We start from the raw sequence: 18376 nt of genomic DNA on the forward strand, positions 1-18376 counted from the left end.
GTTAGGCTAACCTAGGTCATAGGCTAACCTTATAACAACTATCTTGGGCCGAGGGGCGGGTTATACCCTGGATTGGTCGCCAGTCAATCGCAGGGCGCACAGAAAGGGGGGAAAAAAAATGTAGAATCTACGTTAATATACGGTATGTTCGCCCTCCAGCACTCATGCGACACTTGTGGGCATAAGCGGCTCAGAAAATGGAAGAAGGAAATCCGCTTTCTCTTTTTCTGTTTTCCATCCATTCTTGCCAGGTGTTGACTCCACGCCAATAGCCTGCAGCAACAAAATAGAATTTAACATTTTAAATGAAGTATATTTAAATCATAGAAACAAATTGGTTCCTATTCAGAAGATGAGGAAAAATGTACATACTAGCGCAGATGAAACCAGTCAAGGCAAAAAAGTGGCAGCAGCCCTGCAGACAGAAGCCCCAACAAAGAACAAAGTTCTAACGTTACCTTGCCCGCACTTTTTTTTTTTTGGAAAAGCAACAAAAAGGCCTTACATAGGCACTTTCTCTTCCGGGTCCTCTTCATTTTCTTCATGGGTGGAACCTTTGCGTGCTCGCCCCCTGCCGCAGGAGAATGAACCGTGATGACGATTACATTTGAAACTACCTTCAAACAATAAAGTATTATCCTCATTATTAACATAATTGTCATTGTTGGACTAAAGAAGAGATGGTGGCTCCTGTGAAATTGTGTGGGTTCAACAATCGGGATAAACAAAGAGCCCTAAGGTGCTGCATTAGGGGGACGGGGGGGATAGAAAACATTCCGAGGCTCAGAGACTTTGTAATTGCAGGGGGGGGGGTCAAACTTAGTTTTTTCGTGGCTCACGTCGTAGGTATGGCTACCCTCGGAAGGCTGTTTTTACTGTGAACCGATGTACGGTACTTGCCGGTGAATTATTACCTCATATATATGTAAATATATATTGGGTGTCCCGAAAATGTCTACACACTAAATAAATTATTAGAAATATAGTAAACATCAAGTTTGTATACACTTTTTGGGGACAACCTGTGTGTGTGCATGTATGTGTGTGTGTGTGTGTGTGTGTGTGTATATATAAACAGTATATATAGTACCAAAAAATGGTTGCAATAGCACAATATTATTAAGTGAAGACAATTCAAAAGATGAAGTCCACACAAAGGGTTTGCGTTCTCAGGCCTTATAAAATGACGTAGCGGGCCTGGTCTGGCCCCCAGGACCCGAGTATGTATGTCTGTACATACGCTGTAAAAAGACCCAACGTATGAAGCCGTTAAGGCCAGCCCCAACAATGTCTACCCATTCCCTATCGATGATGATATGTATTAATCACCACAGTGGTATCAAAGTTCAAGCAGTACAAGGATTGAACATTTTACTCCGGTTTATCCCAACATTTGTTCTGAGTAGCTCGGTTGAAACATTTCCTCAATGTCAATTAAAGTGAGTTTTTGTTGTTGTTGTTGTTGTTGTACCAAAAAAGGGTTGCGTATTAGTTATTTCCACTGCATTTCTAGCCAGCCGAAGTGACAATATTGCAGTAGACGATGCAAATACGAGTTGACTGATTTCTCTCATTGTGTCATAGACAGTGAATGGATCTTAATGTGTCGTAACACTGTTATTGCACGCGTGAGTCATCTTGCCGGCATGTGCCTTGTAAAGGAAGTGCGTGAGCAAATATAGAAAGGCCTCATATCACCTCATTTTTTTCCTCCAATAGCAGACCAAAGATATGATGAGGAGGAGGAGGAGGAGGACAGCTGCCGCACCACCGATCGGACCACCTATTGTATCTGAAAAATTGTCATAATTAGCAAATTTCAAACTGTTGAGCTCAATCGGGACATGAGTGCTAAATAGCCATCTTATTTTTGTAAATTTGATAAACTATTCAGGGTGGTAGTGGCTGATTTGCATACAGTGTGAGACCGAAGCCAGCATGAGAATGTAGGGTTCAGTTCACTTCTTCAAAACCAGAACGTAGACATGTAAAGCTTTCCCTCGTCCCGTTTTCCTCTCGGCCCACTTTCTTGCGGCGGTATCCCGCACACGAGCAGAGTTAATCCTTTACCTGTGGGCCCATCGAGCTCAATCTTGCCGTTGTCAGGACCTTCGGTTATGTTCTTTGTTCCGCTATCATCTGTTTGACAAAAGAAATCGATAGTAAGCACAAACGATATGTACGTACACCAAAACAGAGTGATAGCGTAGCGAGTGGAGCCGAATCCGGCGAATTTTGAGCGAGAGATCAGCGACTGTGGAAGTAAATATGTGCCACCACCAGGATTTGAATTTGAAAAGCCACAGAAAACAAGATGTGAATTTGAAATGTAAAGTGATCACATTTTCAATAGTTGCTACAAAATTCACTTTCTGAAATTTAACTGGGTAGAATTCGCTGTCTAAAATTGACCGAACGCCCAGCCAATCGCAGTTAAGCTTTCTTAGTCACGTGACGTCACATACTACTACTACTAAGAAAGCGTAACTGCGATTGGCTGGCTGTTTGGTTCCGACCTGAAGTAACCCTGCCTGGTGCCACGGACAGCGAATTGTACCCAGTTGAATTGTTAACATTGAAAAGTTACACTGAAATATAACTATTGAAAATGTGATCACTTTACATTTCAAATTCAAATCCTGGTGGCACTTATTTACGTCCATAGGCGACGCTCTGGACTGGTCGCACGTACAGACAAGCGAGCATTCCCGCTTTCGTTAGCATCGAAGGACAGTTTAGATCAGCGGTCACCAACATTTCCGAAACCCAAAACCACAACGGGATCACAACAAGGCATTAAGTGCAACGTCATCAAAAAAAGGACCCACAAATCAACAGCATAAAATCATACACCAAGTGCCAAATTTGTGAGCAAAAAAAAAAAAATAATAATTGATGTTCAGGGAAATTGGATTTGCGAGAGGTATTATTATGCAACCTGACAAATTTGTGTTCCTCATACTCTGAAACAGGTGAAATTTGAATCTGTTATTTTGGCTGCCCCTCACACAAATACACATGTGCACATACAAACACACACGAGTGTAAATTCTGTTGCTGCCTTACCGATCATTTTGTAGAGCATACACGGTTCAAAAATTTTGCCCTGAAATGGTAATAAAGGAAGTACATATTGTTCATTTGACAAAATGACACAAGTGATGACAGTTAAGGTTCAAATGTGAATACAGAAATGACGGAACTTACAGCACGATATCGGGCCACTATTAAGGTGTCCCGAAAGTGCTTTAGCACAATTGACACGTTATCCATTGCTATGACTTTATCACTCAATTGAAGCTTCCATGGAGTTGCGCTAAAGTTGGCGGTGGCAATATTTATCTGTCGGGAAATATGTACTTTATGAAAAAAAAAATCAAACAAACAGGAAAGAGATGGACGAGACGAAATAGCCATTTTGTAGCCATAATTTCATATTCATAACACTGACAATAGAATTATGTGAAAAATCAAAATACCTCATTCTGCGAAATGCGGATCAAACCTCTATTGAAAGGCAACGGGAATAGGTAACCGGTTTCGGGTTTTGAGGCATTTTGGAGGAAGAGTTGTCGCTCTTCACAGTGTAAAAGCCCTTCTGTGGATGACAATGAGTTTTGCAGAGTCATTCCAAAAATGGAGTAATCTTGATCTTAAGAAACAACTAAACACCAAACACATGTTCTGTCAAAGCAAAAGTTGTTTATCTTACCAGGGTTTCCACCGACACAGACGGCGAGCGCCACGAGCGCGGGAACAAATTCTTTTTCATTCATCTTCAACTTATAAAAATGAAGCACGAGGAAGTGATTCGTATTTATTTAACAAACGCCCATTCTGCGTCACATCCTGTGAACGTCATTTCCCGTGAGTTGATTTACAACTTTGCCTGGAAGTTCAAGAAGAACAAACAAACTCTGCTGAGAGAGAAATTGAATATTCATTCTGAAGTTTGGAAAATGGTGAAACTCTTATATGTAATGTGCTTCAAATAAGTACAATAATTCAAGCATTGAAGAAATGAAACCGATATTTCAATTTTTGCTGTGCTGGTAGAGCACCAAACAAGGGACATTTTTTTCCACAAATACAGTTAAATTCAGTGTTGAAATTAATGGTTTTGGGGTGAACAAATTGCTAAAAGCGCTCAGCTTTGGGGGGCTTTGCCCCTGTGGCGACCCCGAAAGGGATAAGCCGAAAGAAACTTACTTTTCGTTTTATAGCTGTACCACAAGGGGGTGCCCTTGCCTGCCACTCGGTGAGTTGTAAATGTTTTTTTCTGAGAGAAGCTGGACCCGTTTTGAGTATTGCACACGAGGACGCAGAACTCATACGGGAGCAGTTAACTATGACTGTTCTTCATCTTTCCTCTGTATTGCATATGAAACCAATCTTGTGTTGATTTGTTTTGTATTTGGTCAATAAAATGGAGGTGATATTACTGCGAACTTATCAAGGGCGCCGCGGTGACGCTAGCGGTTAGCATGTCTGCATCAGGGTTGAGAGGTTTGCCCTCCTGTGTGGCCTTTGGTTTTCTCGGGAGACTCTGGCAGCCTCCCAGTTCCAAAATACAAGGATTGGATGAAAATGTTGTATTTTTACACCGTGAAGAAAAAACCAAAACACACCAAGTACAGTTGCAGCAGATATCACAAGAATATAGCGAGAAATTGTAGGACACTCTGGATCTGCTGTTCTATGACAGCAGACAGTGAGGCCTCTGTGACGCACTCACGGAGATAAAGCAGGAGCCGCTTTCATTGAGAGCGCATCTTCTCTGGTCCACCGACAAAACACAAACCGTACTCTGTGTCACTTGATGTGGGGCCCTCTCTATCGCTCTATCCGCTTCCCCCCATCCACCCTCACCCTTCCCTCCGTCACATGTCACCGACTGCAACTTGACCGTGATTAGCACTCCCGTCTAGGTGGATTCCTCCATTAAATAAAGGCCGTTTAGGCTAAGTAATTGCTATGCTGGTGCTGGTTCTCAGCAGCCCTTCTGTTTGCCGCAGCTCTTTGGTGGGGAGCCAGTTCAGGCTCTGGTATTTGGAATAATTAGCCACAAAAGAACGAAAAAAAAAAAAAAGATTCACTGTTATGAGCCCAAGTTAAAAAGAAAAAGCGGTCACTATTGAGAGCGTGTGAGTCGTGTCGTCAATGGCGAGGCCAAGCCACACTCTGAGAATTCTGAGCAGCATTGGAACAAAAAGTGCTGGCCGCTTTGCACTCCGCTCAACTTTATTTGGACTCAATAGGACTAAAACAGCGACCACAGAGACAAAATATCCGTATTGAGATTCAGAATATCGCTTTTGCAAACACAGTCATATTTTCATTGGGCCAACGCCCCACACAAATGGTCAACGGACTGTGCTTTATCTACAGCAGGGGTGCTCGATGCGTTGATCGCGATCGACTGGAAGTTTGGGTCGATCGCGACGGCGTGCTTGGAAAACAGTACGGTAAAACACGCTAGTTTTTAGCCCTCGCTTAAGAAATCTTGTCAAACATGAGTATGGATGCTGGAGTAAAGAAGAAGACAAAAACATATCACTTTCACGCAGAAGTGAGTTTGCCTCATCTGCCAGTGTACTATTGTCATACCGAAGAAGGGAAATGTGGAGCGGCATTTTCAAACTGATTATGGAAACTACGACGCCGACATTCCGCCGAAAAGCGAGCTGAGAAGGGGAAAAGTGAACAAACTAAAATCCCAATTGGTCACGTTCGACAGCGAAAGCCGCCGCGGAGCCATCGTTCCTGGTTCGTCACGCCATCGTTAATATCGAGAAGTCCTTCCAAGACGGAGAAAAATAAGGCGGAAATATTATCTTCAATAAAATGTCTGCAGATGTAAAGGAGTACAGTCACGGCGCGGTGAAGCCATGGCTGATGTTGACAGTTAATTATGTTGTGTTTTGTCATCTTGGCTCATGCGGTTATGCAAGGTACACAAATAGAAATTTATACATGAAAAATCCTCAATATACTGTCTTTTCCGCATTATAGGCCGCACCCAAAAGCCTTTAATTTTCTCAAAAGCCGACAGTGCGCCTTATAATCCGGTGCGGCTTATATATGGATCGATACTGAGCCTTGAGTGCAACTCTATCTAATGGATGCATAACGTAACCCCAGGCTCTACTGTAGCGTCTATTCTATGCGCCTTATAATGCGGTGCGCCTTATAAATGGGGGGGGAGTCTTAAAATAGGCCATTCATTGAAGGTGCACCTTATAGTGCGGAAAATACGGTACTTTAAAATAAATGTTTAGCATTTTTGTAGTGGGTATATCTTTGTGACGTGCTCATTGTATTTCATCATTGGTCATCCTAAAAATAATAATAATAATAATAATGAAGTATCCGCCACGCCGATCGCGAGAGGCTGGCTGCTTGAAAAGTAGATCTTGGGGTAAAAAAGTCTGGGCACCCCTGTTCTACAGCATCACAGTGCCCAAAGCGCTTTACAAACCCGTTCAACCGTACATTTGTACACCAGAAGTTTCAACTGAACAGTAACACCAAGATTCCACCAGGTAGTGTAATAATAATAATAATAATAATGCTTTTATTCCTTTGGCCCAAAACAGCAAATAGTGCATCAAAGAGGATACTGTATGTTCAAAAAACATGCACGTACCAACAAAGTAACGAGTGAAAGATACCTCAAATTCCTGCTCTTTGATTGGCCAAAGGGATTAATTTTTTCCCAAATAACCTTTGAAAAATAATAGTGGAATGCTTTTGTTTTTGCCATGAGAGGTTAGGGTTAGCGTTTTCTCCATCCGAGCACAGACTCCAACCTGTCATCTGATTTCCTCATTTGGCCATTCGCAAATCCTGGGAACATAATTTGGGATTCTTTTTTTTTTTTCTCCCCCTGTACGGAGCTTTTCTGTACATGTTGCTCAATGTCAGAGATCACCGCCGTCCCGCTCGATGAATCCACTTCCCGGCGCAGTCTCCTGAGAGTGATCTCTGTCAAAAAAACCCCAAACATTTCTGTTTTCGGTTGGCCTCCGGCTCAACTCGTTCTGGCTTTTCGCTCTCCTCCTCGGGATCTGCTTTCTCTCGTTCGCTTTTCTTTTCTCATTCCTCTTAAAATTACATTTGAAAGTCAGTGCAAATTGAAAACAAACACAAATGCATTGTTCGTGGGACATCAAAGGTGCATTATGATCGATCATGGTCTTGTCTGCAACTAATAAGTCGTGTAATGGCGTTTTGACCTGCGCAAGGTCATCTTTTGCAACTCGAGCTGCACCCACGCTCCGGGCATCATTGTTCTGCTCAGCGTGACATGGCCATTGAAAGAGAAGTTAAAAACATTCAGAGGAAGATTTGAAATATATATTTTATTTATTTATGCATTTATTTTAAATAGCAATGGATGATTACTTTACAATAATCAAATGAATTTAGTGGAATAATTATCCTCAAAAGAAAACAGTGGAACGATACAACATGTACATATTCTTACTCCTCCTCTTGCCATCATGAAATCTGCATTCATCTATATGAGCAATGTTCTGAACCTATAATAGGTCATACAAGTATAAAAATAAATTGACCACTATTACAGATTAAGATGTAAAAACAGAGTGAATTTCATTGATGCCCGTTGAAGGTCTCGTACAAACAACTCGTCTTGCGTGAACCTGAGGCCTGCTCAGAAAACTCGGGCATTTTTGACGGGTTGTTACATGTGTGACGTTGCATCCAGTTTTAAACCGCAGCAAAGACCGTAACATATCCGCTTGGCTAACTCGTGAAAACGGGTCGACGAAACCCGCACAGCGCTCAAAAGTTGAGGCCCTAACATGAAAGATGCAAGGAAGCCAGAGCTCTCGAGTAAATCCCACGCAAGCAGGTGGAGAACTTTGAGACACAATATCCTGAACCATCCTTAGTGGTATGTTCAACCATCCATTCATCCATCCATTTTTTTAGCCGCTTATCCTCACAAGGGTCACAGGAAGAGCTGGAGCCTATTCCAGCTGTCAACAGGCAGGAGGCCGGGTACACCCTGAAATGTCCATCCATCCATCCATCAATTTTCTTTGCCGCTTATCCTCACAAGGGTCGCGGGAGTGCTGGAGCCTATCCCAGCTGTCAACTGTAAATGGAGACAGTTTCTCCTCGTCAGTCTGCCACAATATTAGTTGAAAAACAATACATGCCTGTTAGTATTGTTATATTATGTCTACATGTGTTGCTCCCCATTTTGTTTTCAAGGATCCGTTGCTTACAGGGGTGTAACGACGCTGTTGCTCGGCCTGTCTACAGCGTTTCTCATTCCGTGTTTTAGTTTAAGATAGCAAATTTTTTAGGCAAAGCACTGCGGTTGTCCATCCATCCATCCATCAATTTTCTTTGCCGCTTATCCTCACAAGGGTCGCGGGAGTGCTGGAGCCTATCCCAGCTGTCAACTGTAAATGGAGACAGTTTCTCCTCGTCAGTCTGCCACAATATTAGTTGAAAAACAATACATGCCTGTTAGTATTGTTATATTATGTCTACATGTGTTGCTCCCCATTTTGTTTTCAAGGATCCGTTGCTTACAGGGGTGTAACGACGCTGTTGCTCGGCCTGTCTACAGCGTTTCTCATTCCGTGTTTTAGTTTAAGATAGCAAATTTTTTAGGCAAAGCACTGCGGTTGTCCATCCATCCATCCATCAATTTTCTTTGCCGCTTATCCTCACAAGGGTCGCGGGAGTGCTGGAGCCTATCCCAGCTGTCAACTGTAAATGGAGACAGTTTCTCCTCGTCAGTCTGCCACAATATTAGTTGAAAAACAATACATGCCTGTTAGTATTGTTATATTATGTCTACATGTGTTGCTCCCCATTTTGTTTTCAAGGATCCGTTGCTTACAGGGGTGTAACGACGCTGTTGCTCGGCCTATCTACAGCGTTTCTCATTCCGTGTTTTAGTTTAAGATAGCAAATTTTTTAGGCAAAGCACTGCGGTTGTCCATCCATCCATCCATCCATCCATTTTCTTTGCCGCTTATCCTCACGAGGTTCCTGGGGAGTGCTGGAGGCTATCCCAGTTGTCAACGGGCAGGAGGCGGGGTACACCCTGAACTGGTTGCCAGCCAATCGCAGGGCAAATGGAGACAAACAGCTGCACTCACAATTACAATCACACCGAGGGGCAATTTAGAGTGTCCAATTAATGTTGCATGTTTTTGGGATGTGGGAGGAAATCGGAGTGCTCGGAGAAAACCCACGCAGGCACGGGGAGAACATGCAAACTCCACACAGGCGAGGGCGAGATTGAACACGGTCCTCAGAACTGTGATTGAAACACTTTCCCAGCTGCGCCACCGGGGGGCCGCCTTAGGGGCATATTACTTCTGCAAAATGTTTGTCGGCTTCCGAATAAAATGTTTTTTACGGGCACTCGTGTTCTTTCTTCTCTTCTGCCTCTTGTGATTAAGGATTGGGTCAAATCTCACTATTCTGTAGAGTAAATCTGGTGTGAGCGTGTCTTGTTACAGCCACCCAGTGCTTGATAGAGGCCAGCATTGTGCAAACAAATCCCCTTAACAACAATTGAGATTTTTTTTTTTTTTTAAACTGAGACCTTCTGTTGTTTCTCTCGCCTGGTGTAAATACGCTTTGCTCTGCCCACACGTACAGTATGCGCACTTTATTCACTGCCATTCGCCTAATTAAATCCAAAACGTTTCCAGTGACATGACGGCGGGGCTTTTGTAAACGGGGAAGCGGTGCCGCGCGCTAAAAACGGCGGTCGTGTCGGAACGTCTGTCACTGCCGTGTTTGGTTAGGGCAGCACCTTATGTAGCGCTTCACACTCGGCCGAGCCCCGCGGTTAAATAAACAAAGCTTTGTGTTTGGTTTTGCCACGGATCAGCGCAACAATCGGGCGCTCACCTGGAAAACTGGAGACGAAAACAGAATGAATGAGCGCATGCACTTAGGAACAAAATCCCGGTTTCATTAGAAGAAAATGGGTTTTTACTGGCATACCAAAACACAGAAAATCCGCTTGTGGGTTATTTGATCCACCTGTTAAGTCCCTGCTACGGAGTGTTCGGTCCAAGATTGTGTTTTGCGTAGAAGATATTGAAACTTGGCGCATGTTGATTAAAATAAAGATGGAAGAGATCACATTTCTGAAAAGTAATGATGGCGCTATTCCATGTAACAGACCATTGTTTTGTGCGTGGGACGTCATCCATATGAAGATCAGAGAGATAAATTTACTAGTTTCAAGCAGAAATGCAAAATGAAAATGAAAAAATGGATTGCACAGTTGCAGAGGACGAGAGCTTCGTGGGTTCCAAATGAATGTATACAGCTACTAAAAAAATAATAGTTGGAGTCAGGGGGGGGGGGACGTAATCCCTAAATCAAGGGTGCTAAATGTGTCGATGTGCCACCCCTGCCAAAGGACGGCGGGGTGGTTATCACCGCCGCAGAGGAGGATGGGACGGGGAGGGGGTTTGGCCGCGCCGTCGTCGTCACTCCCGCCCGCGGGTGCCGTTGTTCACCGCCGCCTCGGAGGTGGATCAGGCGGGGAGGTGTTGTGGCCGCATGTGGTTTGGCCGTGATCCGCATATCATCTAAATACGCCTCGAAACGATAGGGTAATATTGCCCCGGTCACTTCACTCGATTGTGAGATGTTCTCTTCTTCGGAAAGAGCTTCCGTGTCAGAAGGGGCGTCCTCGTCTCCCACAGTAGGAAGCACGGCGTGTTTTCAATGGCGAATGTCCCAGCGTGACATCACGGACAGAAGATGCAGCCAATATGGCTACCACTTGAATGTCAAATGAGACTTCTGCAACTGCGCATGGATGACGTGCTCTCCGCTCATATTTATTTTTTCGTATAGACATTGAAGTGAATAACAACATCTTTTTTAGAATGTTTATAGGTGTGACACTTGACCTTTAAATACAAAATGAGCACTCTCATAACGTTAGCGCTTTATCTTGCTCTGTTAGCTTATTGCTTATAGTCCTCACACACAGACACACAACAAACCACCAAAGCACAAATGTTCACTGCCTTATTTATGTTTTGTTACGATGCTGTTTTATTTTGGTTATTTGAGAGATGATATTCAAGTCACACCACTCGTTCTCAAAAACAATATCAAATGTACTAGATGTGGCACGAATGTCATTTTAATTTAGCTAGCTTGGTTCCTTGCTCGGTAGGGAAATGGATCTTTAACCTCATTAGCATTTCCAACTAAAGCATTTTCACTAAGCTAACCTCATAACCTCAGCAGACAAGAAGATGCTATAAAACTGTTTACATTTTTCCGCACAGTTTGTTGTCGTTGAGATTGCTGTCTTCGTCAACATTTTGCGCACATGCCGGCTCTTGCTTAAGACAGCTGCTGGCCCGTCTAGACGCACAAGAGGGTACTTCTGCGTAGTCAGGCCCGGGATTGTCTTCCTGTCACTGGCATCATTCCTCATCTGCCCAGAGGAGCTCGCCTTGGCGGGCTTTTCCGCTGCCGTCATCATCTCACCGCGGGCGAGAGGAAGGGAAAACATAATTACAGGACAGAAGCAACCATAACTCACCACCACCTCAGGTTAACACTCATAACAATAGAAAGCAGCAGCCGTGACCTCGTTTCGCAATCGCACCGAACGACTGGAAACGGTTCATCATGAAAAGCTTCTGCGGTCCACCTGTTGCCAGTTCGCCTCGGGAAATGGACTCTATTTGAAGAGAGAGATGAAAAGCTACCAACAAAAAATTATTACCATCATTTAAGTGAAGACTGCTACTTGATGTGCGGAACATGAAATCTCCTTTAATAAGAGGTATATTACGTAAATCACACCTTGAATCACAAGAATATTTAGACATCCAGGGCACGCGGCCATGTCGGATGGGTTCACTCTCCTGACGGAGTTACACAAATGTTCGCACGACTGTTAAAAGTGACGCATGGTGGCTAAAAAGACTTTGGAAAGTTATCGGTGCTCATCAGATGTTGTTTCAAGAAACCGTTACGACAAGAAGTGCGCTTTGATTGACAATATCGACCCGTATGCCTTGGAGAAACACAAACGTGGGCGTCGGTAACCGATCCAGACATCGTTGACTATCTCCTCTTCTCGACAAGCGTTTATACCGTGGACCAACTAAAGAATTGCAAAGGTCTGGAGGCCTACAACCGATTCATCAATGGCTGAGTTAGTCATGCGGCGGTATCCATTGTGTCTCCACATTGTTAAGGTTAGTGTACCGCACAATGCAATTTAAATATGTACTGCATGATTATAGTCAGCGTTGCATTAAATTATGTTGATTATACCAACGGAAGAGGTGTAGATTATTATTTTCGTGTTTGTTACCGAGAGGGGGGGGGAGAGAGAGAGAGAGAGAGAGAGGTTCGACCGGGAAGAGTCCTGAGTGGAGCCTGCACCTCTTTCTCCACTTCCACACCTACATTTTTAACTCAACTCACGAAAAACAGCTAACTCGTTTTTGCAAACTTATAAAATAAAAAGGAAAATACAGATTTTGGAGACATGCATTGCATTCACACACGCTTGGCTGCTAGATCGGCTCTGCTAATACGAGACAGCCACGGTTGTCGCAGTTTGGTTGCTAACTGCTCCGTTTTCTCACACTGGTTTTTGATCACAGCCGGCAGTCGAAAGAAAGACACTTGACAGCGCCCGTTTGAGCAACTGATAACATAGCCGTGCGCCCCCGTTCATACGCCTTTCTGAAATGATTCCTGCTTAGTTACGTGTGTTTATGCGAATTCACCAAACCAAAATGGCGCCCGCGTTCTCAACCTGAAGGTGCGTGACGTCAGCCGGAATGAGCCTCCTACGAAAAAGCAACAGTCAGATAAGGTGATTGAACCTTCACAATCATCGCTTCTCGGGTTGATTTGAACCAATTGAGGAGCTGCTTTTTCTTTGAATTCAGCGATCCCAGCATTCACACTCAACCTTTGAAGGAGGGGAACTCCATTTTGTGTTCCGACGTTACTCAGAGTGCGACTGCACTGATAGGTTCAACCTGTGCGCGCCCCACAACGTATTTCCAAACATTCTTGGAAGCGCTTGATTGTTGTGGTACTGTTGCCTAGGAGACACTTGGCCATAGATCTATCTTCCCAGTTGTTTTAGTTTTTTTTTTCCAACCGTCACTGCACTTCCGCGCTGGATGCATTCTTTTCTCACACGCGATCGTCCTCTCTTTGACAGGAAGTCCAACACAAACATGAATGCTCCGACGCACGCTGTCTCCTCGCTTGCGTTTAAAACCTCGACGGCATTTTTTTTTTTTTTTTTTGCTCAAATAAATTTTCCACTCTCGCGCATACTAATATTGTGCTGAAAATGCACATTGCCGTCCAGTTGACACGGATAACAAAAATAAAGTTAAGCAACGACGCCATAGTGACACAATATATGTTATAATGTTGGTTGACTTCCAAGTTGTTCTGATTTAAAAAAAAATATTCCATAAGAAATCATGTCAGTGAAATTAAATACATCGTCCTAAATTATTTGTGCCGAAAGCTGATGTTTTAGGTAACATTTTACTGGACAGTGACCCCACCCAGCATATTTGCAGTCTGGAATTGACAAATTCACATTTTCCTGGATTTTTTTTTTTTTTTTTTTTTTTTTGGGGGGACCTTTTCCTCATTAATTGCTGAAAATCTCAGCCGACCAGGATAAAGCAATAAAAGTAATGTTTTCTGGCCATCTTGGTGACATGGAACTATGTTAATTGAGTTAAGCAGCTTCACTTCAACAAAAATTGTCATCTTGCAGCTTAGATGGCCAATTATAACCTCCATGGAGGGGGGGGGTGTCAGGTTGAGGATTGTCACTGTTTGCGACAGGGCTTGCTCCAATAAGTTACACTCTGCATAATAGAACAAAAATTCATATCATGTTTTATTGTTATTTGTATAAGTTGGGCCCAACGTTTGGACTGTCACTGAATAGATAAAGTAAATACAAGTGAGTTTTCGCGAGCACCCAGGTGGTGTCGACACGAGCGTCACGGCGCAGTCCCGACTTCGCGTGGGCACCGTTTTCGGGGCTCGGGTGGGCTCCGTTGGCCTCAAATACCCAAATCTTCCGCCCGCATCTCCTCCTCTGCCGTCGTCGCCGACACCTCCCAGATCCCGGCTATTGTTTTTACTCACATGACGGTGTTTTTGCATTCCAGTCTATCCTCTGCAGCCCGAGGGTTGCGGGACAAGCGTAAACACACACACACACACACACACGGCAGACATCTCTCATTCTTGAGACGTTCAGTATAAACAAAGTGCTCGTGTATCTCCTCCAGCACGTCTTGTCTACGTCCTCCTAGATAAGCTCGTTTTATTAAAAAGCTTGTCGCTACCATTCCGGACAAAATGTTTTTGGTCCTCTTCTGGAAAGGTCTTTCAACATATTTATTATTCCTGCTCATTTTCAGAGCTGAACAAAATGGTAAAAAAGAAGAACGCTGGATGGGGAAAACACCTCGACCGCCTCTTGAAAGAGATTCAGCAGGTCAGCCTGAACATTTTGGGCGCCTTTGTGTTCATCATGCAGCCTCTCGTGAAGACGAATGATTGAACCTGCGACTTGGTGAATGTTGGCTTGAGGGTGCAATTTCTGCTCCATGTGCCTTGCCTTATTACAAACGGAAATTGTGCGTGCTGAAAGGAAACATCAATGCAAGCATTCACATTTAGTGAGTGTAAAAGTGCTTAGCCCCCAACTTGTGTTAAATTAAAGATTCTAAACTTTAGATTGTCCTTTGCTGTGAATGTAAACATTTTTTTTTGTCTCTAAAGTGTGTCCTTGACGCTGTTGGTTAATTGCTCTGATTTATTTTTTTATTTTAACCTACTGCATTCTTTGTAGGCCCACCGCACAACCGAACTGAAGGGTTGCGGAGCAGTTACAATCGACGACTCCATACCACACAGCTGCAACGGGAAAGCTGCACCCACCGTCCCATCCCTGTTTACTACCTCAGAATGCAGAATATTGCCGCCCATTCCACGTCCGGGCCGTTTATACAGAACGGCAGCCCGCGAAAAAGGCGAGTACTGTAAACGCCGTCTTGGACAACCTGTGTCTGTGTAAGAAGGTCGAATCTGAAAGGTTTAATTGTTGACATATTGGGAACAAAAACATCCACATGTTCTGATTTTCTTATATTTGTCACTATCAAAGAGAAGTCTTGAGAAGATCCTGAAAGTGATTTAGTGTTAATATTTAAAAACAAAAACAACGTTACAGGCCTGTGCAGCATGTTTCCAGAAGAACGATAGGATCCCGATCAGATAGCGCAATGACACCGTCCTCATCAGATAGTATTGTGTTGTAGCTATGCACACACTGATGAGCGAGCCGCACACCGTCGAGTATGTGACAAACGTCTCGCAGGAACATAGACCAAATAGCCGGCAAGAGTTCCACATTTGTCAGCGATTAAGGCCTCTAATTGTGAGACATCAAAAATGTTGACCAGATGTGCTGATTGTGAAGTGTCGCAATCCCAGAAGTCGTCGAAGAGCAGAGAGAAGACAGCATTATGTCTGCGCTAGATTTCTTGAACTAATTCTTTTGACTGCCTTGTGCCAAGCCACTGTTCCTGCCTGCACTGCTCATGACTCGAGCCAAGACATTCGCTGACTTGGGCAGAGAATTATGCAAAGCGGCAAGTGAGGCAAAGGGGGAGCAGGCCTCAACTTGAGCACACCAAAGAGCTTCTTAATCCGGTTAAATTCTATTACGGTTTTCCTCCACAGCTGGTTAATAAGACGGCATAGCTCCAGGATTCCTAAAACTTGATTCACCAGCAGGGATGCTCGTGTTTTTGTCTTGACATTTGACAAAGATGATTAGACTGTAGTGCTGTCCTCACACTTCTTAATGAACCCACTGGGTTTGTGAGTTAGTTCCCCAAGAATTTCAAAATCGAGCCATTGTAGGCAGGGTTAGGCTTCCAATTTCGAATTGCAGTTGAACTGAACTCTTGAATCCGCTTCTTCAAAAGGTGTGCTTGGTGTCGGTTGTTATTTCAGTGGAGTCCACCGTTCTCCAAAACTGAAGTGGGATCAACTCCATTTTCTCCATTTTCACTTCCGGCCTGAGTCCTTATTGGATGAATAGTGTTTGATCTTTCATCACTTGAAAATCAGACTGACTCGAGTGACTGGAATGTGGCAGCGTTCCTAATGATGCTATCATTTAAAGGGAGTGGGGGGGGGGGGGGGAGCACACAAGTACAACACGGGTGTCCCTCCCAGGTGGGCTACGTGCCTCCACCAGCTTGCTTATCTGCGCGCCAAAAATGAATCAACACTTCCAGGCACAGCAGCGTCTATTTTTTGCACCTGCACCAGTTCATTCCAAATCTTATCGAGGAATTCCCAAAAGCAAAGTGTGAGGAAGTGGGAAGCATGTGTTGTGCTTTTTCTTTTTTTTTTTTTTTTTTACACGAGCGTGTGACAACCCATCCAGCTCACCCACCGAAATAGTTTTGATTTTAGCAATTCACCTGCACTCAAAACTTGTTTTTCTTTAAGTCGTCTTACGAAATGCATTATTGCATGATTCCCCTTTCCTTTATTTATCATCGGTGTTATTGTGCTTTTAATATGCTGTACTTTGGCTTCCGGATGGCTGAAGTTCACCCACTAATTTTTATGAGCGACAGTTACTGCTTTTGTATTCTGGGTTTTAAACATTAATGAGACCCCGCAGTAATGGAGTATAAGCATTTTGCTGTAACACCTGCATTTGAAATGTCATATGTACTTCTTTGTGAAGAGTCTCTTCGTGGTACCTGCCTTCCTATTTGACTATTGTGCTGACTTTTTGTGAGTCAATAAAAAAAATGATACACATTTATATATGGAGCCTCAAAACCCAATATCAGTCAATGTGATCTGACAGGCGCATATGTGCCCGCGCACCATCACACAGCAAGAAAAATCACGCGCGTAAAATTTGTTACAATTAGAAATTCATGTTTAGAAATTGGAAGACGTTGCTTATTTTGTATAGTTTTGACCAATTATTATTATTATTTTTTTTTTTACACGGAAGCACACGGTCTCTAACAAGCTGCTCCTCAGCCTACTCCAACTTCCCAGTTTACCTGACACCGCCCCCCTCCGCTCTTAAAGGGTTACACTCATAATTACAAACAGAACACACTCCCGTAACTTTATATCTGCGGGCATGACTGACCACACCTGTACATTTTTCAAATGTGAGTGACTGCAATACGGGGTCGCAGGATATACAATGCAGGGTATGCAACAGCGAGTCAGTAAGTGTAGTCATTTCTTATTATTGGACCCAAGACTTTTTTAAATTGAAATCCGCTGGGACGAGATTCAATCTTTAAAACGCAAAAAATTACATTTTTGGAAATATAAGTGAGTGGGTAGAGTCACTGCTGGTGTAGTGGTACACACGCCTGCCTTTGGTGCAGGTAACATGGGATCGATTCCCGCTCAGTGTCAATATTTGCCCTGTGATGGACTGGCGACCAGTTCAGGCTGTAGTAGGCCTTTCCCTCAAAGCTAGCTGGGATAGGTTCCAGCTTTCCCGCAACCCTTGTGAGGATAAGCGGCTTGGATAATGACATGACAAGTGAGCGTCTGTTTGAGTTATTTCAGCGGAAAAGTCATATTTGACAGGATGTGCCCGTTCACGAAAGCGTCCCGACAGGCATCACACGCAACGCACATTTACTGCACACCTCAAGACGACATCCAAGCAAAGCGCCGACGGTTACGAATGTCTTCTCGCACGAGCGCGAGCGTATTTACAACGCTGTGGAATGAAACATGTCTCCCTAGTTACAGTATGAGTAAAACAAAAGGGGCCTCAAAAGCATGATCGCATTCCTTCCCACCCAGGAGTCCACCCTCACCACCCCCTTCCCCTCGATCGTCGCCCTCGCTCGTTCCCAATACCCCGCCCCATCTCTCCTTGCCAAGTCTTCCCTTGCCTTCATTAGCGGACTAGTTTTCCATCTCTCCCAGCAGTCTTAGCAAAGCTCTCCCTCACTCCCTCCCTCCATCGGATCTGCCTTTTCTTCTCCTTCCGTTGCCTTAAAGTGGATCGGAGCGAGGGATGGGGGTAGCGAGAAGTAAAAGAAACTGGCTTCAGAAGCCCCCGCTCTCTATCAGGCAAGGCATCTCCATGGTAGCATGAGCCCCTAAAAAGCTCCATCATGCTCTAGTGCACTCCAAAAGGACTGAAAGGGGAAAAGGGGAGAAAGAATGAAGGAAGAGTGCAAGCTTCCGAACGCCACATGAGATTAAATCAATTATCATTTGAATGTTAGTAAATTCTTTCTGCCCATATTTCCTCAGATGAAAAAAA

The 18376-nt window shown here is 43.9% G+C and overlaps 1 protein-coding gene across 1 annotated transcript; it reads right to left on the bottom strand.

The window, feature by feature from the left end:
* Window positions 1-137: 137 nt before the first annotated feature.
* Window positions 138-3841, bottom strand: LOC133515078 (uncharacterized). Its single transcript, XM_061847336.1, has 9 exons — window positions 3713-3841; window positions 3480-3598; window positions 3208-3342; window positions 3067-3106; window positions 2071-2139; window positions 1699-1792; window positions 506-571; window positions 373-415; window positions 138-273 (listed from the first exon to the last, which is right to left on the bottom strand). Exons 1-8 carry the CDS (start codon window positions 3774-3776, stop codon window positions 391-393), a joined length of 612 nt encoding a protein of 203 aa, XP_061703320.1. The 5' UTR covers window positions 3777-3841; the 3' UTR covers window positions 138-273; window positions 373-390.
* Window positions 3842-18376: the final 14535 nt, after the last annotated feature.

This window comes from Syngnathoides biaculeatus, chromosome 16 (genome assembly GCF_019802595.1).
Source record: "Syngnathoides biaculeatus isolate LvHL_M chromosome 16, ASM1980259v1, whole genome shotgun sequence".
In the NCBI taxonomy this organism is placed as follows: domain Eukaryota; kingdom Metazoa; phylum Chordata; class Actinopteri; order Syngnathiformes; family Syngnathidae; genus Syngnathoides; species Syngnathoides biaculeatus.

Bases quoted from the DNA above. Each gene is read 5' to 3' on its own strand.
- LOC133515078 (XM_061847336.1), bottom strand. From the start codon at position 3,776: ATGAATGAAAAAGAATTTGTTCCCGCGCTCGTGGCGCTCGCCGTCTGT. The intron at 3,107-3,207 runs GTAAGTTCCGTC...TTACCATTTCAG, and splicing joins TAGTGGCCCGATATCGTGCT to GGCAAAATTTTTGAACCGTG. The intron at 2,140-3,066 runs GTAAGGCAGCAA...TTTGTCAAACAG, and splicing joins TATGCTCTACAAAATGATCG to ATGATAGCGGAACAAAGAAC.